This window comes from Aythya marila (assembly GCF_965140915.1).
Source record: "Aythya marila genome assembly, chromosome: 31".
Taxonomy (NCBI): domain Eukaryota; kingdom Metazoa; phylum Chordata; class Aves; order Anseriformes; family Anatidae; genus Aythya; species Aythya marila.
This window is the reverse complement of record NC_139072.1, coordinates 832,690-858,621: the sequence shown is the minus strand read 5'-3', so window position 1 is coordinate 858,621 and position 25,932 is coordinate 832,690. Positions and strand designations below refer to the sequence as shown.

Here is a 25,932-nt window from a genome sequence, read left to right as displayed (position 1 = left end):
CAAGGGGGTGGCAGTGACATAGGGGTGGTGGCGGTGATGTCGGGGGGGTGATAATGGGATCAGGTGACAAGGTGACAAGGAGTGGGGTGGTGACAGTGACACTGGGACGGTGACAAGGACACTGGGATTGTGACAGTGACGTTGTGACAGTGACACTGGGATGGTGACAAGGTTACTGGGTGAAAATGACACCGGGATGGTGATGACGTGGTGGTGACAAGGGCACTGGGATGGTGACAAGGACACTGGGACGGTGACAAGGACATTGTGATGGTGACAATGGCACTGGGGTGGTGACAGTGACACTGGGATGGTGACAAGGACACTGGGATGATGACAATGACATTGTGACGAGGACACTGGGGTGGTGACAATGACATTGGGATGGTGACGACACTGGGATGGTGACAGTGTGGTGGTGACAATGACACAGGGATGGTGACAAGGACACCGTGGTGGTGACAGTGACATGATGGTGGCAGTGACACTGGGATTGTGACAAGGACACTGGGATGGTGACAATGGCATTGTGACAGTGACACTGGGATGGTGACAATGTGATGGTGACAATGACATTGGGATGGTGACAATGACACTGGGATTGTGACAAGGACATGGTGATGGTCAGTAGGACACTGTGATGGTGACAAGGGTACCGGGATGGTGACAGTGACACTGGGACGGTGACATTGTGGTGGTGACAAGGATACTGGGATGGTGACAACAGCACTGGGATTGACAAAGACACTGGGATGGTGACAATGGCACTGGGATGGTGATGGTAACAGTGACATGGTGACGGTGACACCGTGACGGTGACACCTGTGTCACCCGGGAAGGGGCCGAGCAAAACGTCCCCAAAACACCCTGTTTCCCCCCAAAAAAAACGAGGCCAATTTGGGGACACGGGGACACCATTTATTGCCTCGGCCCCGCGGGGGGGACACGGCGGTGGCCTTGGGGACACGGTGGTGGCCTTGGGGACGCGGCGGCTCAGGCGGTGGCGGGCTCCTGGGTGCGGTTCTGGCGCTTCACCACGAAAAGCTTCTGGGCCGAGGCGGTGACGAGCAGGGAGTGGTCCCCAAACACCACTGCGGGGACATTTGGGGACATTTGGGGACACTGCCACCCCCCCCGGGGACACCGCGGGCACGGGGACAGGACGGGTGTGGGGACACCGCCACCGCCCCGGGGACAGCGGGGGCACGGGGAGAGCGGGGACACCGATGTTCTGGGGACCCTGATGGCAGTGCCACCACCTTGGGGACACCGGTAGCAGTGCCACCACCCCCTTGGGGACACCGGTGACACTCCCCACTACAGGGACAGGGCAAGTATAGGGCCACCGCCACCACCCTGGGGACACTCATGGCACTGCCACCATCTTGGGGACAGGACAAATACGGGGCCACCTCTATTTTGGGGACACTGGTGGCACTGCCACCCTGTTGGGGACACCGGTGACACTCCCACTATAGGGACAGGGCGAGTATGGGGCCACCGCCACCACCCTGGGGACACTCATGGCAGTGCCACCACCTTGGGGACAAGACAGATATGGGGTCACCTCTATTTTGGGGACACCAGTGGCACTGCCACCCTGTTGGGGACAGCGGTGGCACTGCCACCACCCCCTTGGGGACACCAGTGACACTCCCACTATAGGGACAGGGCGAGTATAGGGCCACTGCCACCACCCTGGGGACAGGACAAACACGGGGCCACCTCCATTTTGGGGACACCAGTGGCAGTGTCACCCCCTTGGGGACAGCGGTGGCAGTGCCACCCCCTTGGGGACAGGGCTGTCACTCACCCGAGAGGCGGCGGAAGGGGGGCTGGTGGCCGCGGGGCAGCCGCAGCCCGCAGGCGGTGGCCACCAGCCCCGCCAGCACGGTGGCCGTGCGCTCGTCGTTCTCCAGGTCCCCCGCCGACTGGGGACAGCCGTGTCACAGCCTGTCCCCGATGTCCCCAACGTCCCCAATGTCCCCAAATGGCCCTAAATAGCCCCGTTCGCCTGTCCCCAAGTGGCCCCAAATGGCCCCAAATGTCCCCGTCTCCTGACCCCAAAGGCCTCCCGTGCTTCTGCTCCTGTCTCCTGAGTCGCTTAGCCCTGTCCCCAACTGTCCCCAAACGTCCCCAAATGTCCCCGAAGCTCGCTTGTCCCTGTCCCCCATCCCCAAAAGTCTTGTGGCCCCCTTCCCAAAAGTCTCCTGATGTCCCCAAACATCCCCAATGTCCCCAAAGGGCCCCAAATATCCCCGTCCCCAGATGTCCCCAAAGTCCCCAAATATCCCCATTCCCAAACATCCCTAGATGTCCCCAAGTGTCCCCAGATGTCCCCAAACATTCCCCAATGTCCCCAAATCTCCCTTGTCCCTGTCCCCCACCCTCAAAACTTGTGTCCCCATCCCCAATGTCCCCAAACATCCCTGTCCCCAAGTGTCCTCAGATGTCCCCAAACATCCCCAATGTCCCCAAAGGGCCCCAAATATCCCCGTCCCCAGATGTCCCCAAAGTCCCCAAATATCCCCATTCCCAAACATCCCTAGATGTCCCCAAGTGTCCCCAGATGTCCCCAAACATTCCCCAATGTCCCCAAATCTCCCTTGTCCCTGTCCCCCACCCTCAAAACTTGTGTCCCCATCCCCAATGTCCCCAAACATCCCTGTCCCCAAGTGTCCTCAGATGTCCCCAAACATCCCTCAATGTCCCCAAAGAGCCCCAAATATCCCCATCCTCAAACACCCCCAGATGTCCCCAATGTCCCCAAGTGTCCCAGATGTCCCCAAATATCCCCGTCCCCAAACATCCCCAGATGTCCCCAGATGTCCCCAAACATCCCCAGATGTCCCCAAATATCCCCATCCCCAATGTCCCCAAACATCCCCAGCTGTCCCCAAACGTCCCCAGATGTCCCAAGTGTCCCCAAATATCCCCATCCCCAATGTCCCCAAAGGTCCCCAGATGTCCCCAATGTCCCCAAACATCCCCAAGTGTCCACAAACATCCCCAAACACCCCCAGATGTCCCCAAACATCCCCATCCCCAATGTCCCCAGATGTCCCCAAGTGTCCCTGAAGTCCCCAGATATCCCCATCCCCTAGTGTCCCCAAAGGTCCCCAAACATCCCTATCTCCCAATGTCCCCAAATGTCCCCAGATGTCCCCAAAGGTCCCCAAATATCCCCATCCTCAAACACCCCCAATATGTCCCCAAGTGTCCCCAGATGTCCCCAAAGGTCCCCAATGTCCCCAAACATCCCCAAGTGTCCCCAAACGTCCCCAAACACCCCCAGATGTCCCCAAATATCCCCATCCCCAATGTCCCCAAACAACCCCAGATGTCCCCAAACGTCCCCAAAGGTCCCAAGTGTCCACACATATCCCCATCTCCCAATGTCCCCAAATGTCCCCAAGTGTCCCCAGACGTCCCCCAGTGTCCCCAGTGTCCCCGCTCACGGCCAGCACGGCGCCATCGCAGATGACGAGGTATCCCAGTTGGTCGGGGACGCGCTCCAGGCCCTGCGTCAGCGCCGTCGTCTGGGGACAGGGGGGACACGGGGGGGACACGCGGGGGGTGACAAGGGGACACACGGCACCGCCACCCCCAGTGCCCCCCCCACTGGTGGCCCGGTCCTCCCAGTGCCCCCCCAGGCTCCCAGTTTCCCCCCTTTCTCCCCAGTGTCCCCGGTTTCTCCATCCCAGTGCCCCCCAGTTCTCCCAGTTCCTCCATCCCAGTGCCCCCCAGTTCTTCCAGTTGCCCCCCAGTTCTCCCAGTTACCCATCCCAGTGCCCCCAGTTGCCCCCCAGTTCTCCTAGTTCACCCAGTTTCTCCCAGCTTCCAACCAGTGCCCCCCAGTTCTCCCAGTTTCAACCGAGTTCCTCCCCAGTGCCCCCACTTTCACATCCCACTTGCCCCAGTCTCCTCCCAGTGATCCCACTTTCCCCCAGTGCTCTCATCCCAGTGCCCCCCAGTTCACCCCCAGTTCTTCCAGTTCCCCATCCCAGCACCCCCCAGTTCACCCAGTTTCCCCACAGTTCTCCCAGTGCCCCCCAGGCTCCCAGTTTCCCCCCAGTGCCCCCAGTTTCTCCCCAGTAATTCTGGTTTCTCCCAGTTCTCCCAGTTTCCTCCCAGTAACCCCATCCCAGTGCCCCCCAGTGCCTCCCAGTTTCCCCCCAGCTCTCCCAGTTCCCCACCCCAGTGCCCCCAAGTTCTCCCAGTTTCCAACCAGTGCCCCCATCTTCCTCCCAGTAATCCCACTTTCCCCCAGTGCTCCCATCCCAGTGCCCCCCAGTTCACCCAGTTTCCCCCCAGTGATTCCAGTTCCCCCCCAGTTCTCCCAGTTCCCCATCCCAGCGCCCCCCAGGCTCCCAGTTCTCCACCAGTTCTCCCAGTGTCTCCCAGTTTTCCCCAAGGTCTCCCAGTTTCCCCCCAGTTCTCCCAGTACCTCCCAGTTTCCAACCAGTGCCCCCTAGTTCTCCCAGTTACCCGTCCCAGTGCCCCCCACTTCTCCCAGTTTCCCCCCAGTTTCCCTGTAACGCTCCCATCCCAGTACCACCCAGGCTCCCAGCTGCCCCCCAGTTCTCCCAGTACCTCCCAGTTTCCAACCACTGCCCCCCAGTTCTCCCAGTACCTCCCAGTTTCCCCACCCCAGTGCCCCCAATTTCTCTCCCAGTTCTCCCAGTGCCCCCCAGTTCACCCAGTTTCCCCCCAGATTCCCCCCCAGTGTCCCCCAGTTTCCCCCCAGTGCCTCCCAGTTCCCCCAGTTCCCCTCTCACCATCTCCCCTCTCCGGCCCCGGTCAGCTGACCGCCGAGCCCCGCCCCTTTCCCATCCAGTCACCCGATTGGCTGAGAGCCCCGTCCATCACCCACCACGCTCCGCCCCTCATCTCCCGCCCCTCCCCTCTCTGCCTGCCAATGGGAGCGCGCGCCGCGGGGAAGGGGGCGTGGTTTATTCGTTAATATTAATTAGGTCATTTGCATAAAGCGCGCGCCTGCGCTTCCTGTGTTCCTGTGCACCCCCCAAACTGGGAAAATCGTTCTCCCAGTAACCCGCCCATACTGGGAACCCTCCCATTTTCCCCCCCAAACTGGGACTCCCCCAGTTCCACCCCCAAACTGGGAACCCCCCCAGTGCCCCCCCCATACTGGGACCCCCCCCCAGTGCCTCCCCCATACTGGGACCCCCAGTACCCCCCCAAACTGGGATCCCCCCCAGTGCCCCCCCCCATACTGGGACCTCTCCAGTATCCCCCCCATACTGGGACCCCCCCAGTGCCCCCCCCATACTGGGACCCCCCCAATTCCATTCCCAATCTGGGACCCCCCCAGTGCCCTCCCCCCATACTGGGACCTCCCCAGTATCCCCCCCATACTGGAACCCCTCCAATTCCCCCCTCCCAAACTGGACCCCCCCCCCCCCCCCCCATTGCCCTCCCCATTCTGGGGCCCCCCAATTCCCCTCCCCACTGAGACCCCCCCAATAATTGCCCCCCCCCCCCTTGGGGACACCCCGAGGTCCCCTCGTCACCCCAATGAGAGGCAGCACCACGGGGGGGGCTGCTCGGGGGCTTTATTTCCTTTTGGGGGGGGGTTCCGGGGGTCTTCAAGGCCCTGGGGGCACCCACTGGGGCTCTGCTGTCCCCGGGGGGTGTCCCCAGGCCTCGTCCCCCCCCCTTGGGGGTGGAGGGGGGGCTCAGCTGCCTTGGGGACACCCCTGGGGCTGCCCCCTTTGTTTGGGGACACCCCCAGGGATCCCCCCCCGTCCTTTGGGGACACCCCCGGGGGTCCCCCCTTTTTCTTGGGGACACCCCCGGGGCCCCCCCTCTTTCTTGGGGACACACCCGGGATCCCATTTTCTTTGGGGACATCCCTGGGGGGGTCTCCCCTGTCCTTTGGGGACACCCCCGGGGGTCTCCCCTCTTTCTTGGGGTCACCCCTGGGGGTCCCATTTCCCATGGGGACACCCCCCAGGGGTCCCATTTTCTTCGGGGACATCCCTGGGGGGGGTCTCCCCTGTCCCTTGGGGACACCCTCAGATTCCAATTTCTTTGGGGATGTCCCTGGGGGGGTCTCCCCTGTCCTTTGGGGACACCCCCGGGGGTCTCCCCTCTTTCTTGGGGTCACCCCCACGGGTCCCATTTCCCTTGGGGACACCCCCAGGGCCCTCCCCTCTTTCTTGGGGACATCCCTGGGGGGGTCTCCTCTGTTCTTTGGGGACACCCCCAGGGGTCCCCTTTCCTTTGGGGACCCCCCCAGGGCTCCCCCCTCTTTTTTGGGTACACCCCCAATCCCACCTCCTCAACCCCACCCCAGGGCGGAAAATAGAGGGTGGAGGGACCCATTTTCACCCCCCCCCACCCCTTTTAACCCCCCTACCCCCCTCCCTAAAGACTTGGAAGGGCGCCCCGTGGCCCGGCACCACCACGTCGGCCACCTCCAGCACCCTCCGGCGGCTCCGTTCCTGCTCGGGGGGGTCCTCGCTCAGCGCCCCCCACACCCCCTGGTCCCCCTCCCTCTCGAACAAATCCCCCGCCGCCACCACCGTCCCCAGCTCCGTCCCCTTCACCGCCACGCTGACGTGGGGCCCGCACGTGGCCCGGGTGGGCAACACCTCCACGTAACCCGGGTGGGGGCGTAAGGGACCCCCGGGCCAAATCTACGGGGACAAAACGCCCCCCTCGTTGTCATTGTCCCCCCCCCAAGGCCGGCTGAGGTCGAAGCCCACCAGCACCCAGGCCCGGGGGAAGAGGTTGAGGTTCCCCACGTGGTCCGAGTGGCCGTGGGTGCAAAGGACGTGGGTGACGGATTCGGGGGGGGGTCCCGGCGGCTTCCAGTTGAGCCAGGAGGCGCCGGCAGCCCCACGGCCCCCCCGTGTCCACCAGGGCGGTGACGGGACCCCCCCGGATGAGGGTGACGGAGCAGTCGGCGAGGAAGGAGCCGTCCTCATCCTCGGGGTGGCTGTAGCCTTCCTGCAGCACCCGCACGCTGTACGGGGTGCCCGGCACTTCGAGGGCACCCAAGGGTGCTGTGCGCACCCCCGGCAGCATTTTTTATTTATTTATTATTATTTTTTTTTTTTTTTTGGGGGGGTCGTCAGGGGGCTGAGGTCATCAGGCTGCAGAAGGGGAGGGGAAGGGGTCAGGGAGGCCCCCCCAGGGATCCTACAGCCCCTCAGGGACCCCAAAGGTGGCTCCTGGCACCCCTCAGGACTCCAAGCCCCCCCCCCCCCCATGACCCCAATCACGCCCCCATTGCCCCAATGCCCCCCCCACATCTGTCCCCATGACCCCAGTGTCCCCCCCCCACCCCTATGGTCCTTCTATGACCCCAATTTTCCCCCAATCCCCTCCATGACCCCAAAGGTCTCCCCCATGGCCCCCCAGGACCCCAATTGCCCCCCCCCATGACCCCAATGTTCCCCAATCACCCCCAGGACCCCAATGCCCCCCCCCAAGGTCCACCCATGACCTCGGTTGTCCCCCCAATCCCCCCCCATGACCCCAATGCCCCCCCCACCTGCCCCTATGACCCCAATGTGCCCCCTCCTCACTCCAATGGTCCCCCAGTGACCCCCCCAATTGTCCCCCCTGACCCCAATTGTCCCCCCCCCGAACCCCAACGTTTCCCCCCATCACCCCCACGACCCAATGCCACCCCCAACACCCCAATTGTCCCCCAGTACCCCCAGTACCCCAATGTCCCCCCCACCATGGCCCCCCATCACCCCAATTGCCCCCCCATGACCCCAATGCCCCCCCCAACACCCCCATGACCCCAATAATCCTCCCCGGCCCCAATTAGCCCCAATTGCCCCCTCCGTCCCCCCTTTACCCCCCGTTTTTTCCCCCCATCCCCCCCAAAATGACGGAACTCCGCCACCCCTCTGGGCGCCGCCATCTTTAAAGCGAAGCCGCCTTGCGCGCCGCCATCTTGGAAACTGAACCCGTCCCCCGCATGGGCGCCGCCATCTTGGCGAGGAGGACGGCAAGGGGCGAGGGACAAAATACCTCAAAAGGCGTTTTCACGCTCCTCTTTTCCTCTCCGTGTCCCGGGGGGCTCGAGGCTGCTCGCAGGATCCCGGAGGGTCCCGGGGGGTCCCGGTGTCGCCGCTCCAAGGCTTCGGCGGGGCCAGAACCGGGCCTTGCGAAAGGAACGGCGGCGAAGCCACCGCGCATGCGCAGCGCTCCCCCGCCCCTCCCGCCGAGGAGCCTTACGCATGCGCAGAGCCCGCCCCGCCGCCGCCGCACAGGTCCTGGCAGGGCGGTAGTGAGCAGCGGAGCGGCCGCGGGAAGGCTCCGCCGCGCTCGGGGCCGGTGAATCCGCGGCGCTTTCCCCTGCCAGGACCCGGCGGAGCGGCGGCGGAGACAAGATGGCGGCGGGCAGCGGGGAGGCGGCGTGAGGGGGGCGGCGCTGGGCCCCGGGGCGCGCCCGGTAACGGGGTTCGGGTTCCCCCCTCCCCCCGGGTGCTTCCGGTATTGCGGTCCCCCCTCCGTGTGCGCCCCCTATCGCGGTCCCCCATCCTTGAGTTCCCGGCATTTGGGTTCCCCCCCTCTTCGGTTCCGCCCCCCCCCCACACCCAATTTTGGGGTCCCCCCCCTTAAACTCCCGGTATTTAGGGTTCCCCCCCATACACCCAATTTCGGAGTCTCCCCCCTTGAGGTCTCCTCCCCCATATTCCAAATTTTGCCCCCCCCCCCCTTGAGGTCCCGGTCTTTAGGGTCCCCCCCAAAGCTCTTGTCTCTTATTTAGGGTCCCCCATAAACACTTTATTTCGGGTCCCCTGTAAACTTCTTGTCTTTTATTTAGGGTCTTCCTCCCCAAACACCTCGTCCTTTATTGAGGATCCCCCCAAACCTCTTATCTTTCATTTAGGGTCCCCCATAACCTTGTCCTTTATTTAGGGTCCCCCATGAACCCGTCCTCTCTTATTTAGGGTCTCCCATAAACACTTTATTTCGGGTCCCCTGTAAACCTCTTGTCTTTTAGTTAGGGTCTCCTCCCCAAACACCTCGTCCTTTATTGAGGATCCCCCCCAAACCTCTTGTTTTTTTATTTAGGGACTCCACAAACCTCTTGCCCTTTATTTAGGGTCCCCCCCAGACACTTTTTGTCTTATTTAGGGTCCCCCGTAAACACTTTATTTATGGTTTTCTATAAACCTTTTCTCTTTTATTTAGGGCCTCCCCCCAAAACACCTCATTCTTTATTTAGGATCCCCCCAAAACCTCTTATCTTTTATTTAGGCTCCCCCACAACCTCATCCTATATTTAGGCTCCCCATAAACCCATTGTCTTTTATTTAGGCTCCCCCACAACCTCATCCTATATTTAGGCTCCCCATAAACCCATTGTCTTTTATTTAGGGTTCTCCACAACCTCATCCTTTATTTAGGTCCCCCCATAAACATCTTTTCTTTTATTTAGGGTCTCCTATAAACACTTCATTTAGGGTCTCCTGTAAACCTCTTGTCTTTTATTTAGGGTCTCCCCTCCAAACACCTCATCCTTTATTTAGGATCCCCCCCAAACCTCTTATCTTTTATTTCGGGTCCCCCACAACCTTCTCCTTTATTTAGGATCCCCCACAAACCTCTTGTTTTTTATTTAGGATCCCCCATAAACCTCTTGTCCTTTATTTAGGGTGCCCCCCAGACACTTTTTGTCTTATTTAGGGTCCCCTCTAAACACTCCATTTAGGTTCTCCCATAAACCTCTTATCTTTTATTTAGGGTCTCCCTCCCAAAACACCTCATCCTTTATTTAGGATCCCCCCCAGACACTTTGTCCTATATTTAGGCCCCCCATAAACCCATCGTCTTTTATTTCGGGTCTCCTATAAACGCTTTATTTAGGCTCTCCCGCAAACCTCTTAATAATCTTTTATTTAGGGTCTCTCATGGCGCTGCCTTTTTCCCTCTTTATTTAGGCCCCCCCGGGAGAAACAAAAAGAGGAGGAGGAAGAAGAAGAGGAAGAAGAGGAGGAAGAAGAAGAAGAGGAGAAGAAGGAGAAGGAGAAGGAGGAGGAGGAGGAGGAGGAAGAAGAGGAAGAGGAGGAAGAAGAATAAGAAGAAGAAGAAGAAGAGGAGAAGAAGGAGAAGGAGGAGGAGAAGGAGGAAGAAGAGGAGGAGGAGGAAGAAGAGGAAGAGGAGGAGGAGGAGGAGGAGGAGGATGGCGGAGGAGAAGAAGCCGAAGCTGAGCCAGACGCTGCTGCCGGCTGAGTCGATGAAGGTGATGGCCGAGGCCATGGGCATGGCGCAGGTCCCCGAGGACACCTGCCAGCTGCTGGCCGACGAGGCCAGCTACCGCCTCAAGGAGGTGGCCCAGGTGGGGACTGGGGGGGACTGGGGGGGACTGGGGAGGACTGGGAGGGCGATGGGGGGACTGGGGGGACGATGGGGGGACGATGGGGACACTGGGAGGACCCGGGGGACAATGGGGACACTGGGGGGACTGGAGGGACTGGGGAGACTGGGGGGGACTGGGGGGACACTGGGAGGACTGGGGGGACACTGGGGACACTGGGGGGACGATGGGGGGGCAATGGGGGGACTGGAGGGACTGGAGGGACTGGGGGTACTGGGGGGGACTGGGGGGACGATGGGGGGGACACTGGGAGGGACTGGGGAGACTGGGGGGGACTGGGGGGACAATGGGGACACTGGGAGGACTGGGGGGACTGGAGGGACTGGGGGGACGATGGGGGGGCAATGGGGGGACTGGGGGTACTGGAGGGACTGGAGGGACTGGGGGGACTGGGGGGGACTGGGGGGACGATGGGGGGGACACTGGGAGGACTGGGGGGACACTGGGGGGACTGGGGGGACACTGGGGGGACAATGAGGGGACTGGGGGGGCACTGGGAGGACTGGGGGGACACTGGGGACACTGGGGGGACACCAGGGAGAAGGGGAGGTGGGGATGGGGACAGGGGGACACTGGGGACATGGGGACATTGGGGACACTGGGGGGACACTGGGGACACCAGGAGATGGGGTTGGGGACAGGGGGACACTGGGGACATTGGGGACATTGGGGACACCAGGTGGGGATAGGGGAGGGAATGGGACAGAGAGGGGACAGGGACACGGCGAGGGGGGTGTCCCAGGGGGTGGGGGTGTCCCCAATGTCCCCAATGTCCCCGTGTCCCCCCCCAGGACGCGCTCAAGTTCATGCACATGGGCAAGCGGCGGCGCCTGACCACGGGGGACATCGACCTGGCCCTGAAACTGAAAAACGTCGAGGTGGGGGCACGGGGGGGGGCGTGGGGACATCGGGGGGGGGGCTTGGGGACATTGGGGGGGTCTTGGGGACATTTGGGGGGGGTTAGGGACATGAGGGAGAGGATATTGGGGGGTTTGGGGACATTTTGGGGGACTTGGGGGCACGGGGGGGGGCTTGAGGATATTGGGGGGGGCTTGGGGACACTGGGGGGGGGCTTGGGGATATTGGGGGGGGGCCTGGGGACATTTGGGGGGGGGTTGGGGACATGGGAAAGGGGGTTATTGGGGGTTTGGGGGGGCTTGGGGGCACGGGGGGGGGGCTTGGGGACACTGGGGGGACTTAGGGATATTGGGGGGGGTTGGGGACATTTGGGGGGGCTTGGGGACACTGTGGGGGGGGTTCAGGAGGATACTGGGGGGGTTTGGGGGATATTGGATGGGTCTGGGGGACACCAGGGGGGGTCTGGGGGACACCGGGGGGATCTCGGGGATATGGGGGGGGGGTCTGGGGGATATCGGGGGGGTCTGAGTGTTATTGGGGGGGGGTCTGGGGGATATCAGGAGGGGTTTGTGGGTTATTGGGGGGGTCTCAGGGGTATTGGGGGGGGTCTGGGGGATTTCGGGGGGGGGTCTGGGAGTTATTGGGGTGGTCTCAGCGAGGTCTGGGGGATATTGGGGGCATCTCAGGGATATGGGGGAGTCTGGGGGATATCGGGGGGGGGTCTGGGAGTTATTGGGGGGGGTCTCGGGAGGGTCTGGGGGACACTGGGGGGGGTCTGAGGGATATTGGGGTAATCTCAGGGGTATTGGGGGGATCTCAGGGGTGTGGGGTGGGTCTGGGGGATATCAGAGGGGTCTCAGGGATATTGAGGGGGGGTCTCAGGGATATTGGGAGTGTCTCAGGGATATGGGGGGGGTCTGGGGGATATCAGAGGGGTCTCAGGGACATTGGGGGTATCTCAGGGATATGGGGGGGGTCCCAGGGATATCGGGGTGGTCTAGGGGATATTGGGGGGGGTCTCAGGGATATCGGGGGGGTTCTCAGGGATATTGAGGGGTTCTTGGGTATTGGGGGGGGTCTGGGGGATATTGGGGCGGGTCTCAGGGACATTGGGGGTATCTCAGGGATATGGGGGGGGTCCCAGGGATATTGGGGGGGTCTGTGGGATATCAGGGGGGTCTCAGGGCTATCGGGGGAATCTGGGGGTATTTGGGGGGGGGTCCTAACCCCCGCTCCCCCCCCCCCCCCAGCCGCTGTACGGCTTCCACGCGCGGGAGTTCCTGCCCTTCCGCTACGCCAGCGGGGGGGGCCGCGAGCTGCACTTCTACGAGGAGCAGGAGGTGGAGCTGAGCGACATCATCAACACCCCCCTGCCCCGCGTGCCCCTCGACGTCTGCCTCAAGGGTGGGCTTCGGGGGGGGGGGCAACCGGGGGGGGGCTGGGGAGGGGGCTGGGAGGGGGCTGGGAGGGGTTCGGGGGAAGTTTGGGGGGGTTTGGGGGGGTTTAGGGAGGATAAGGGGGGGTTTTGGGGGTGATTGGGGGCTCTGGGGGGTATTTGGGGGGGTTGGGGGGGGTCCAGGGGGCTTTGGGGGGGAGCTTTGGGGGAGTTGAGGGGGTTTGGGGGGTGTTTGGGGCGGTTCTGGGGGAGTTTGGGGGCCTTTGGGGGGGATGTCTGAGGGGTTTGGGGGGGCTTGGAGGGGCTCTGGGGGTGTTTTTGGGGGTCCTAGTGGGGACTCAGGGTGTTTGGGGGACTCGGGGGGGTTTAGGGGGTCTCTGGGGGTGTTCAGGAGACTCGGGGGGGGCATTTTGGGGACCCCCCCCATGTTTCTCACCCCTGTGTTTTCCCCGTGCCCAGCTCACTGGCTCAGCATTGAGGGGGTGCAGCCGGCCATCCCCGAGAACCCCCCCCCAGGTGAGTGGGGGCACTGGGATTTGCCCCCCCCGGGATAAATTTACCCCCCTGGGGGTATATTTACCCCCCCGGGGGCAGATTTGCTTCCCATGGGGCAGATTTATTTCCATCTCCTTCAACTTTGCTCCCCCCCCAACTTAGATTTGCCCCCACCCCAGGCTCCATCTGCAATTTCATCAGGCAGATTTGCCCCCCCAGGGGCAGATTGACCCCCCCTCAGCTCAAATTTGCCCCCCCTGGGCTAAATTTACCCCCCCACGTGGCAGACCTGTTCATTCTGTGTGTTGCTTTGCCCCCCCAGCAGCACATTTGCCCCTCTCAGTGGTGGATTTGCCCCCTGGGTATAAATTTACCTCCCTTAATTTTATAATTACCCCCCCAGGATTAAATTTACCCCCCCGATTTAATTTTACCCCATTAAAAATTGGGGTAAATTACCCCCCCCCCCAGCTGGGGGGACAAATTTCCCTACCTGGGGGACAAATTACCCCACCCAGGGGCACTTCTGCTCCCCTTGCATCGATTTACCCCGTCTTCTGGCGCAGCTTCACCCCTTTTGGGGCAGATGTGCCCCCCTGGGGCAGATTTGCCCCCCCTGGGGTAAATGTGCCCCCCCAATTTGGATTTGCCCCCCCCTGCAGCCCCCAAGGAGCAGCAGAAGGCTGAGGCCACCGAGCCCCTTAAGTCTGCCAAGCCTGGGCAGGAGGACGAGGGGGCCCTGAAGGGCAAGGGGCAGAGCGCGGCTGCCCCTGACGGCAAGGGTAGGGCTTGGGGGGGGATTTTGGGGGGGCTATGGCGTGTTTTGGGGCGCTATGGGGTGTTTTGGGGGGCTACGGGGTGTTTTTGGGGGGGATATGGGGTGCTTGGGGGGGATATGGGGTGTTTTAGGGGGGCTATGGGGCTGTTCAGGGGGGCTGTGGGGGTGTTTTGGGGGCTACGGGGTGTTTTTTGGGGGGATATGGGGTGTTTGGGGGGGCTGTGGGGTGTTTTAGGGGGGCTATGGGGTGTTTTGGGTGCTATGGGGTGTTTTTGGGGGACTATGGGGTGTTTTTGGGGTGGCTATGGGGTGTTTGGGGGGGCTGTGGGGTGTTTTAGGGGGGCTATGGGGTTTTCTGGAGGGTCTGTGGAGTGTTTGGGGGGGGCTATGGGGCATTTGGGGGTCTCTTGGGTATTTTGGGCCATTTTGGGCTGGGGGGAGGCTCTCATGACAGGCCTTGGGACACATTAGGGACATTTTGGGCTATGTGGTGTCACTCAGGACAGGCCATGGCATGTTTTAGGGCCATTTGGGGACATTTTGTGCTCTGTGGGGACTCTGAGGACAGGCCTTGGGGGCGTTGGGTGGCCGTTTTGTAGGGCGCTTTGTGTCCCTTGCGGTCCATGGGAACATGGGGACATTTTGGGCTCTGTGGGGACTCTCAGAACAGGCCAAGACACATTTTAGGGCCATTTGGGGACATCTGGGGACATTTTGTACTCCGTGGGGACTCTGAGGACAGGCTTTGGTGACGTTGGGCAGTCCCAGACCCCCCAGCAGCCATTTTGTGGGCAACTCGGTGCCCCTTGGGGACACGGGGACATTTTGGGCTCTGTGGGGACTCTGAGGACAGGCCGTGACACATTTTAGGGCCATGTGGGGACATTTTGGGCTCCATGGGGACTCTGAGGACAGCCCTTGGTGACACTGGGCAGCTCCAAACCCCCTGGTGGAGATTTTGTGAGGAGCTGGGTGTACCTTGGGGACATGGGGACACGGAGACATTTTGGGCTCTGTGGGGACTCTCAGAGCAGGCCATGACACATTTTAGGGCCATTTGGGGCCATTTGGGGACATTTTGTACTTCATGGGGACTCTGAGGACAGCTCTTGGTGACACTGGGCAGCTCCAAACCCCCTGGCGGACATTTTGTGGGGATCTGGGTGTACCTTGGGGACATGGGGACATTTTGGCTCTGTGAGGACTCTCAGAGCAGGCCATGACACATTTTAGGGCCATTTGGGGCCATTTGGGGACATTTTGTACTTCATGGGGACTCTGAGGACAGCCCTTGGTGACACTGGGCAGCCCCAGAACCCCCGGCGGACATTTTGTGGGGACCTCGGGGTCCCCGTGGGCCGGCTGCGAGTGGCCCCGCGGGGACCCACGGACACGGGGCCATGGGGACACGTTGTCACCGGTGTCCCCATGTCCCCAGGCAAGGAGAAGAAGGGCCCGCTGCTGGAGGGGGCCCCGCTGCGCCTCAAACCCCGCAGCGTGCACGAGCTGTCGGTGGAGCAGCAGCTCTACTACAAGGAGATCACCGAGGCCTGCGTCGGCTCCTGCGAGGCCAAGCGCGCCGTGCGTCCTTCGTTCGGCCCCAAAAACCCCCGTTTTCACCCCAAAAAAATCACGTCCGCCCCTCAAGCTTTTCCCTTCCCTGTGGGGGATGTTTGTTTGTCCCCGTCGGATCGGTGGTGGCACCGTGGGCTCTTGGTGATGTCCCCATGGGTCCTCATGGTGACAACTCCATGTCCCCGTGTCCTGGTGTCCCCTCAGTGACACCCCAGTGTCCCCTCGTGGTGACAACCCCGTGGCCCTGTGGCCCCTCACGGTGATGTCCCCATATCCCCTCAGTGGTATCCCGGTGTCCCCTCGTGGTGATGTCCCTGTGTCACCTCACGCTGATGGCCCCATGTCCAGTGACCCCTTGGGGTGACATCCCCTTGTCCCCTCATGGTGACGTCCCTAAGTCCCGGTGTCCCCTCACTGTGACATCCCCTTGTCCTGGTGTCCCCTCACCTGATGTCCCTGTGTGGTGACATCCCCATGTCCTGATGTCCCTTCATGGTGACATCCCCATGCCTCTCAAGATGACATCCCCATATCCCGATGTCCCTCCTGGTGTCCCTTTGCGGTGACACCCCCCTGTCCCCATATCCCTCCTGGTGTCCCCTCTTGGTGACATCCCCGTGTCCCCACAGGAGGCCCTGCAGAGCATCGCCACCGACCCCGGTCTCTACCAGATGCTGCCACGCTTCAGCACCTTCATCTCCGAGGGGGTGAGCACCCTGTGGCCCTGTCCCCGTCCCCTCCTCGATGTCATTGTCCCCTCCTTGATGTCATTGTCCCCTCCCCGATGTCATTGTCCCCTCCAGGTCCGTGTCAACGTGGTGCAGAACAACCTGGCGCTGCTCATCTACCTCATGCGCATGGTGAAGGCGCTGATGGACAACCCCACGCTCTACCTGGAGAAATACGTGAGTGGGGCCGTCCCGGTGGCTTCTGTCCCCAGATGTCCCCAAATGTCCCTCGGGAGCTCGTCCCCGCCGTCACAACGCCTGTTGTGAGCTGCCTGCTCTGTCCTTGATGTGCCGTGGGGCTGTCCTCAAGCACTTCATGTCCCCTGTGGCTGAGTCCCATGCCTGTGCCATGTCCCCAGATGTCCCCAACATGTCCCCAGATGTCCCCAACATGTCCCCAGATGTCCCTAAAATGTCCCCAAATGTCCCCAAGCCTCAGAAACTCATCCCCACCACCACAACCTGCATTGTCAGCCACCCCACACCATGACATGGAGTTGACCCCAAGCCCTTTGCGTCCCCCGTGGCCGAGTCCTATGCCCATGCCGTGTCCCCAAACCTCCCTGATGTGTCCCCAACGTGTCCCCAAATGTCCCCAAATGTCCCCAAGCCTCAGAAACTCATCCTCACCACCACAACCTGCACTGCTAGCCACCCTACACCATGACATGGGGCTGTCCCCAAGCCCTTTACGTCCCCCATGACCAAGTCCCATGCCCGCGCCACATCCCGAATGTGTCCCTAAATGTCCCCAACGTGTCCCCAAATGTCCCCAACATGTCCCCAAGCCTCAGAAACTCATCCCCACCACCACAACCTGCATTGTCAGCCACCCCACACCATGACATGGAGTTGACCCCAAGCCCTTTGCGTCCCCCGTGGCCGAGTCCTATGCCCATGCCGTGTCCCCAAACCTCCCTGATGTGTCCCCAACGTGTCCCCAAATGTCCCCAAATGTCCCCAAGCCTCAGAAACTCATCCTCACCACCACAACCTGCACTGCTAGCCACCCTACACCATGACATGGGGCTGTCCCCAAGCCCTTTACGTCCCCCATGACCAAGTCCCATGCCCGCGCCACATCCCGAATGTGTCCCTAAATGTCCCCAACGTGTCCCCAAATGTCCCCAACATGTCCCCAAGCCTCAGAAACTCATCCCCACCACCACAACCTGCATTGTCAGCCACCCCACACCATGACATGGAGTTGACCCCAAGCCCTTTGCGTCCCCCGTGGCCGAGTCCTATGCCCATGCCGTGTCCCCAAACCTCCCTGATGTGTCCCCAACGTGTCCCCAAATGTCCCCAAATGTCCCCAAGCCTCAGAAACTCATCCTCACCACCACAACCTGCACTGCTAGCCACCCTACACCATGACATGGGGCTGTCCCCAAGCCCTTTACGTCCCCCATGACCAAGTCCCATGCCCGCGCCACATCCCGAATGTGTCCCTAAATGTCCCCAACGTGTCCCCAAATGTCCCCAACATGTCCCCAAGCCTCAGGAACTCATCCCCACCACCACAACCTGCATTGTCAGCCACCCCACACCATGACATGGAGTTGACCCCAAGCCCTTTGCGTCCCCCGTGGCTGAGTCCTATGCCCATGCCGTGTCCCCAAACCTCCCTGATGTGTCCCCAACGTGTCCCCAAATGTCCCCAAATGTCCCCAGGCCTCAGAAACTCATCCCCACCACCACAACCTGCACTGCTAGCCACCCTACACCATGACATGGGGCTGTCCCCAAGCCCTTTACGTCCCCCATGACCAAATCCCATGCCCGCGCCACATCCCCAATGTGTCCCTAAATGTCCCCAACATGTCCCCAAATGTCCTTATCATGTCCCCAAATGTCCCCAAGCCTCAGGAGCTCATCCCCACCACCACAACCTTCATTGTCAGCCACCCCATACCATGACATGGGGTTGTCCCCAAGCCCTTTACGTCCCCCGTGACTGATTCCCATTCCTGTGCCGTGTCCCCAATGTGTCCCAACGTGTCCCCAGATGTCCCCAACATGTCCCCAAGCCTCAGAAACTCATCCCCACCACCACAACCTGCATTATCAGCCACCCCACACCATGACATGGGGTTTGTGTCCCCCTTGGCCGAGTCCCATGCCCGTGCCGTGTCCCCAGACCTCCCCGACTTGTCCCCACCGTGTCCCCAAATGTCCCCAACATGTCCCCAGCTCCACGAGCTCATCCCTGCCGTCATGACGTGCATCGTCAGCCGCCAACTGTGCCTGCGGCCCGACGTGGACAACCACTGGGCGCTGCGGGACTTCGCCGCCCGCCTGGTGGCTCAGGTGTGCAAGAACTTCAGCACCACCACCAACAACATCCAGTCCCGCATCACCAAGACCTTCACCAAGGTTTCGGGGCAAGATCGGGGCTTTTGGGGTGGGTTTTGGGGGGCCGGGAGGGAAGGGGGTGGGTTTTGGGGCAGGATCAGGGGGTTTGGGGTGGGTATTGGGGCAGGATCGGGGCTTTTGGGGTGGGTTTTGGGGTGGGTTGGGGGGTTGGGGAATGGGTTTGGGGAAGTATCAATGGTTTTGGGGTGGGTATTGGGGCAGGATCGGGGCTTTTGGAGTGGGTTTGAAGGGCCAGGGGGGAAAGGGGTGGGTTTTGGGGCAGGATCAGGGGTTTTGGGGTGGGTATTGGGGCAGGATCAGGGCTTTTGGGGTGGGTTTTGGGGGCCAGGGAGGAAGGGGGTGGGTTTTGGGGCAGGACTGGGGCTTTTGGGGTGGGTTTGAAGGGCTGGGGGGGGAAGGGGGTGGGTTTTGGGGCAGGATCAGGGGTTTTGGGGTGGGTATTGGGGCAGGATCAGGGCTTTTGGGATGGGTTTTGGGGTGGGTTGGGGGGTTGGGGAATGGGTTTGGGGAAGTATCAATGGTTTTGGGGTGGGTATTGGGGCAGGATCGGGGCTTTTGGGGTGGGTTTGAAGGGCCAGGGGGGAAGGGGGTGGGTTTTAGGGCAGGATTGGGGGGTTTGGGGCAGTTTGGGGGGCTGGGGAGTGGGTTTTGGGGCAGGATCAGGGGTTTTGGGGTGGGTTTTGGGGCAGAATCGGGGGGTTTGGGGCAGGTTGGGGGGTCGGGGAGTGCGTTTTGGGGCAGGATCAGGGGTTTGGGGGTGGGTTGGGGGGCCAGGGTGTGGGTTTTGGGGCAGGATCGGGTGTTTTGGGGCGGGTTTGGAGAGTGGGGAGCAGGTTTTGGGGCAGGATCAAGAGTTTTGGGGTGGGTTGGGGGTTTGGAGAGGGGGTTTGGGGGCAGGATAGGGGGTTTTGGGACAGTTGGGGGGTCAGGGCTGGGTTTTGGGACAGGATTGAGGGTTTGGGGGCAGGTTGAGGGGTCAGGGTGTGGGTTTTGGGGCAGGATCAAGGGTTTGGGGTGGGATTGGGGCTGTGGGGCAGGCTGTGGGGCTGTGGGGTGGGCTGTGGGGTGACGTCCCCCCCGTGTCCCCGCGCCCCCAGAGCTGGGTGGACGAGAAGACCCCCTGGACCACGCGCTACGGCTCCATCGCGGGGCTGGCCGAGCTGGGCCATGACGTGAGCACCCCCTCACGCCCCCCCCACATCCCCAAATCCCCCCCCACCCCCCCCCACGCCCCCAAATCCCCCCCACGCCCCCAAATCCCCTCCCACACCCCCAAATCCCCCCCCTCAGCCCCACTTTCCCCCCCCTCACACCCCATTCCCCCTTCCCCAGCCCCACATCTCCCCCTGGGGACACCCCCATCACCCCCCCCCCCGATAACATCACACCCCCCACGATGACGTCACACCCCCCTGATGACGTCACGCCCCCCGATGACGTCACACGACCCCCCCCCCAGGTGATCAAGACGCTGATCCTGCCCCGGCTGCAGGCGGAGGGCGAGCGGGTGCGCAGCATCCTGGAGGGCCCCGTGGTCAGCAACATCGACAGGATCGGGGCCGACCACGTGCAGACCCTGCTGCTGGTGGGCTGGGGGGGGGGACATTTTGGGGGGGACACTTTGGGGGGGGCTTGGGGACACTTCGGAGGGGGTTTGGGGACAGTTTGGAGGTGTTTGGGGACACTTTCGGGGGTTTGGGGACACTTTGGGGGGGCATGGGGACACTTTCGGGGGTTTGGGGACACTTTGGGGGGGCATGGGGACACTTTGGGGGGGTTTGGGGACACTTTGGGGGGGCATGGGGACACTTCGGAGGGGGTTTGGGGACAGTTTGGAGGTGTTTGGGGACACTTTCGGGGGTTTGGGGACACTTTGGGGGGGCATGGGGACACTTTCGGGGGTTTGGGGACACTTTGGGGGGGCATGGGGACACTTTGGGGGGGTTTGGGGACACTTTAGGGGGGGTTGGGGACAGTTTGGGAGGGTTTGAGGACACTTTGGGGGGTGTGGGGACATTTTGGGGGGGTTTGGGGACACTTTAGGGGGGCTTGGGGACAGTTTGGAGGTGTTTGGGGACACTTTGGGGGGTGTGGGGACACTTTGGGGGGGCATGGGGACACTTTGGGGGCGGGTTTGGGACACTTTGGGGAGGTTTGGGGACACTTTGGGGGGGTTTGGGGACACTTCGGGGGGGGGTTGGGGACAGTTTGGAGGTGTTTGGGGACACTTTGGGGGGTGTGGGGACACTTTGGGGGGGCATGGGGACACTTTGGGGGGGGGTTTGGGACACTTTGGGGAGGTTTGGGGACACTTTGGGGGGGTTTGGGGACACTTCGGGGGGGGTTTGGGGACAGTTTGGAGGTGTTTGGGGACACTTTGGGGGGTGTGGGGACACTTTGGGGGGGCATGGGGACACTTTGGGGGGGGTTTGGGACAGTTTGGGGGGGGTTGGGGACACTTTGGGGGGGTTTGGGGACACTTTAGGGGGGGTTGGGGACAGTTTGGGAGGGTTTGAGGACACTTTGGGGGGTTTGGGGACATTTTGGGGGGGCTTGGGGACACTTTGGGGCGTTTGGGGACACTTTAGGGGGGTTTGGGGACACTTTGGGGGGGGTGTAGGGACACAATTGAGGGATATAGGGAAGGTCCTAGGGGATTTGGGGACACTTTTGGGGATATGAGGACAGTTCGGGGGGGCATGGGGACACTTTGGGTGGGCTTGGGGCACTTTGGGGGGGTGTGGAGACACTTTAGGGGGTGTGGGGACACTTTAGGGGGGTGTAAGGTCACGATTGAGGGATGTAGGGAAGGTCCTGGGGGATTTGGGGACACTTTTGGGGATATGAGGACAGTTCGGGGGGGCGTGGGGACACTTTGGGGGGGTGTAGGGACACTTTGGGGGAGGGTTGGGGACACTTTGGGGGGGCTTGGGGACAGTTTGGGGACAGTTTGGGGAATCTTTGGGGGGGTTTGGGGACACTTTGGGGGAGTTTGGAGCACTTTGGGTGGGTTTGGAGCACTTTGGGTGGGTTTGGAGCACTTTGGGGGGGTTTGGGGACACTTTGGGGGGTTTGGGGACAGTTTGGGGGGGGTTTGGGGACACTCTGGGGGGGTTTGGGAACACTTTGGGGGGGGTTGGGGACGCTTTGGGGGGGCTTGGGGACACTTTGGGGTGGTTGGGGACACTTTGGGGTGGTATGGACATGGGGGGGACACGGGGACAACTTGGTGGGGGGCAAATGACAATTTGGGGGGGGCAAATAACAACCGGGGGGGGACAAATGACAACTGGGGGGGGGCAAATGACATTGTGGGGGGGGACAAATAACTGGGGGGGGGCAAATGACAACTTGGGGGGGGCAAATAACTTGGGGGGGGGCACCCTTAGGGGACCACATGGGGCCACCTCGGGGTGCCCCGGGGCGGCCTTTTGGGGTGTCCCCGTCCCTCCCCCCGGGTTTGGTGACGTGGCCGTGACCCCCCCCCCGCAGAAGCACTGCGCCCCCGTGCTGGCGAAGATGCGCCCCCCCCCCGACAACCAGGAGGCCTACCGGGGGGATTTCGGCTACCTGGGGGCCCTGCTCTGCACCCACGTGGTCAAGGCCAGGGCGCAGGCGGCCCTACAGGCGCAGCAGGTCAACCGCACCACCCTGACCATCACCCAGGTGAGGGGGGGGGGGCAAATTTTGGGGTGGGGGGGTCCTGAGGGGGGGCTTGAGGGGGTTATGGGGGGGTTACAGAGGTCCTAGGGGGCTTATGGGGGTCCTGGGGGGGAAATGGGGAGGGGGAGATGGGGGTGAGGGTGATGCAGCAGGTCAACCGCACCACCCTGACCATCACCCAGGTGAGGGGGGGACAAATTTTGGGGTGGGGGGGTCCTGGGGGGGGTCTTGGGGGGGTTACGGGGGTCCTGGGGGGGAAATGGGGAGGGGGAGATGGGGGAGATGGGGATGCTGCAGGTCAACCGCACCACCCTGACCATCACCCAGGTGAGGGGGGGGGCACGATTTTGGGGGGGGGGGGTCCTGGGGGGGGTCCTGGGGGAGTTATGGGGGTCCTGGGGGGATTACAGGGGTCTTGGGGAGGTTACAGGGGTCATGGGGGGAAATGGGGAGGGGGAGATGGGGGTGAGGGGGATGCAGCAGGTCAACCGCACCACCCTGACCATCACCCAGGTGAGGCGGGGGGGGCAAATTTTGGGGTGGGGGGGTCCTGAGGGGGGGCTTGAGGGGGTTATGGGGGGGTTACAGAGGTCCTAGGGGGCTTATGGGGGTCCTGGGGGGGAAATGGGGAGGGGGAGATGGGGGTGAGGGTGATGCAGCAGGTCAACCGCACCACCCTGACCATCACCCAGGTGAGGGGGGGGGGGCAAATTTTGGGGTGGGGGGGTCCTGGGGGGGGTCTTGGGGGGGTTACGGGGGTCCTGGGGGGGAAATGGGGAGGGGGAGATGGGGGAGATGGGGATGCTGCAGGTCAACCGCACCACCCTGACCATCACCCAGGTGAGGGGGGGGGCACGATTTTGGGGGGGGGGGGTCCTGGGGGGGGTCCTGGGGGAGTTATGGGGGTCCTGGGGGGATTACAGGGGTCTTGGGGAGGTTACAGGGGTCATGGGGGGAAATGGGGAGGGGGAGATGGGGGTGAGGGGGATGCAGCAGGTCAACCGCACCACCCTGACCATCACCCAGGTGAGGGGGGGGGGGCAAATTTTGGGGTGGGGGGGTCCTGGGGGGGGTCTTGGGGTGGTTACGGGGGTCCTGGGGGGGAAATGGGGAGGGGGAGATGGGGGAGATGGGGATGCTGCAGGTCAACCGCACCACCCTGACCATCACCCAGGTGAGGGGGGGGGGGCAAATTTTGGGGTGGGGGGGGTCTTGGGGGGGTTATTGGGGAGTTACAGGAGTCCTGGGGGGGTTACGGTGGTCCTAGATCTGAAATGGGGAGGGGGAGATAGGGGTGAGGGGGATGCAGCAGGTCAATTGCACCACTCTGACTATCACCCAGGTAGGGGGGGGCAAATTTTGGGGTGGGGGGGTCCTGGGGGGGGTCTTGGGGGTGTTATTGGGGAGTTAGGGGGGTCCTGGGGGGTTTACGGGGGTCCTTTAGGTCCATTTTGGGGCAGAATGTAGGGATTAGGGGTGACATGGGGGGGTCCCACATCGACGTAACCCCCCCCTTTTTCCCCCCCCGCAGCCTCGCCCCACGCTGACGCTGTCGCAGGCCCCCCAGGGTCAAGCGGGGGGGGGGTCCGGGGGTGCTGCCCCCCCCCCGCGCCCCCCCAGCTTGCTGAAGGTGCCCAGCGCCATCACCCTGCCCGTGCAGACCCTGGTGGGGCGCCCCGGGACCCCCAGCCAGCCCTCGCCCCCCCCCACCAAATTCATCGTCATGTCCTCGGCCTCGGGGAGCAGCGCGGCGCAGCAGGTATTTTGGGGGGGGGGGGGCACGGTGCTGGGATTAAACCCCCCCCGGATTAATCCCTGTAATCCCCCCCCATCCCTTCACCCACCCCGGATCAGCCCCGGTTCTTCCCCTGCCTGCTAAAGTCCCCTAATCCCCTTTAATCCCCCCTAATCCCACCTAATCCCCTTTAATCCCCCTCAAATCCCCTTTAATCATCCCCAAATTTCCCCTTAATCCCCCCAAATCACCCCCAATCCCCCTTAATCCCCCCAAATCCCACCTAATCCCCCTTAATCCCACCTAATCCACCCTAATCCCCCATCAAATCCCCCTTAATCCCCCCAAATCCCCCCAAACCCCCTTAATCTCCCCAAATCCCCCCAAACCCACTTAATCCCCCCAAATACCCCCCATACCCCCTATATCATCCCCCCAATCCCCCCCAAACCCCCTTAATCCCCCCAAATCCCCCCCAAAACCCCTTAATCCCCCCAAATCCTCCCCAAACCCCCCATATCGTCCCCCAAATCCCCCCTAATCCCCCATATTGTCCCCTTAATCCCCCATATTGTCCCCTAATCCCCCCAAATCCCCCCAAACCCCCTCGATCCCCCCCAGACCCCCTCAAAATCCCCTATAACCCCCCATTTTTTTCTCTCCCCCCCCCAGGTCATCACCTTCAGCACCAGCCCAGCCCCCACCCCCACCTCCCCGGTCACCACCACCCCCTAAATGCCCCCCAAATCCCCCCCAAGACCTAAATTCCCCACAAACCACCCCAAATCCCCCCAAATACCCTTTTATCCCCCCGAAACCACCCCAACCATCCCCCAAACCCACCAAAATTGCCCCCCAATCCCCCCCAAATCCCCCCTAATCTCCCCAAATCCCCCCCAAACCTCCCATATCGTCCCCCAAATGACCCAAACCTCCTTAATCCCCCCCAAATCCCCCCTAATCCCCCATATTGTCCCTCAAGTCCCCCCAAACCCCCTTAATCCCCCCAAATCTCCCCCAAACCCCCATATTGTCCCCCTAATCCCCCCAAATCCCCCCCAACACCCTTTAATCCCCCCCAAATCCCCCCCAACCCTCCCCCAAACCCTCTTAATCCCCCAAACCCCCCCCTAACCCCACCTCAATTTTTTCTCCCCCCCCCCCCCAGGTCATCACCTTCAGCACCAGCCCGGCCCCCACCGCCACCTCCCCGGTCACCACCAGTGTTCCCAGTGCCCAACCGGTGGTCAAACTGGTGTCGGCCGCCCCCACCGCCCCCAGCGCCACCGTCACCGGCAGCGTCCAGAAATACATCGTGGTCTCCTTGCCCCCCGCCGGCGACCCCAAAGGGGGGGCCCCCGCCCCCCCCGCCGCCCCCCCCCCGCCGGTAACGCCGCCCTTACCCCCCCCGCCCCCCCCGCCGCCCCCCCCGCCACCGCCCCCCAATTGTCCCCGTCCTCGGCCGCCGCCTCCCCCGCCTCCGCCGCCGTCACCCCCAAATCGGAGCCGGGGGACAGCCCCCAGCCCGGCCCCCCCCCGCCCCAAAAAGGGAACGGGGCCGTGGCGCAGTCCCCGCAAGGGGGGGGGCAGTGACGGGGGTTGGGGGGGGGTCCTATAGGGATTTGGGGTGGGTTGGGGGGGCCTAAGGGGTCTGGGACCCCCCCCCCATGGGGATATGGAGTGGTTTGGGGGGGGGGGATTGGGGGTCCCCAAGGGGTTTGGGGTGGCCCTATAGGGATTTGGAGTGGGCTAGGGGGGCCCTAAGGGGTCTGGGACCCCCCCCCCATGGGGACACAGAGTGGTTTTGAGGGGGATTGGGGGTCCCCAAGGGGTTTGGGGTGGCCCTATAGGGATTTGGGGTGGGCTGGGGGGTCCTAAGAGGTTTGGGACCCCCCACAGGGACATAAATGGTGGTTTAGTGGGGGGATTTGGGGTCCCCAAGGGGTTTGGGGTGACTCTATA

General features: G+C 62.4%; 3 protein-coding genes across 4 annotated transcripts; 1 reads left to right on the top strand and 2 right to left on the bottom strand.

The window, feature by feature from the left end:
- Positions 1-902: 902 nt before the first annotated feature.
- LAMTOR4 (late endosomal/lysosomal adaptor, MAPK and MTOR activator 4) lies at positions 903-4,818 on the bottom strand. The gene is made up of 4 exons (XM_082781687.1): positions 4,779-4,818; positions 3,459-3,539; positions 1,814-1,931; positions 903-1,091 (listed from the first exon to the last, which is right to left on the bottom strand). Exons 1-4 carry the CDS (start codon positions 4,779-4,781, stop codon positions 994-996), a joined length of 300 nt encoding a protein of 99 aa, XP_082637813.1. The 5' UTR covers positions 4,782-4,818; the 3' UTR covers positions 903-993.
- A 1,529-nt stretch (positions 4,819-6,347) lies between these two features.
- MBLAC1 (metallo-beta-lactamase domain containing 1) lies at positions 6,348-8,470 on the bottom strand (the record flags this gene model as incomplete). Its single annotated transcript, XM_082781622.1, is given in 5 exon segments — positions 6,348-6,645; positions 6,647-6,678; positions 6,681-6,818; positions 6,820-7,118; positions 8,011-8,470. Coding segments are annotated over 4 exon segments (699 nt in total). The 5' UTR covers positions 7,051-7,118; positions 8,011-8,470.
- Positions 8,471-10,160: 1,690 nt separating this feature from the next.
- On the top strand, positions 10,161-25,630 carry TAF6 (TATA-box binding protein associated factor 6). Of its 2 annotated transcripts, XM_082781680.1 has the most exons (15): positions 10,161-10,327; positions 11,158-11,244; positions 12,475-12,628; positions 13,080-13,136; positions 13,778-13,897; positions 15,332-15,474; positions 16,098-16,175; positions 16,272-16,373; positions 18,390-18,572; positions 19,670-19,744; positions 20,032-20,157; positions 22,065-22,238; positions 23,767-23,800; positions 23,843-23,994; positions 25,139-25,630. In XM_082781680.1, the coding sequence occupies exons 1-15, from the start codon at positions 10,172-10,174 to the stop codon at positions 25,586-25,588; spliced, it is 2,091 nt and encodes a 696-aa protein (XP_082637806.1). In that variant the 5' UTR covers positions 10,161-10,171; the 3' UTR covers positions 25,589-25,630. The 2 variants fall into 2 exon arrangements, with proteins under 2 accessions (XP_082637806.1, XP_082637805.1); XM_082781679.1 differs by having other exon boundaries at positions 23,767-23,994; positions 25,139-25,629.
- The last annotated feature ends 302 nt before the right edge of the window (positions 25,631-25,932 follow it).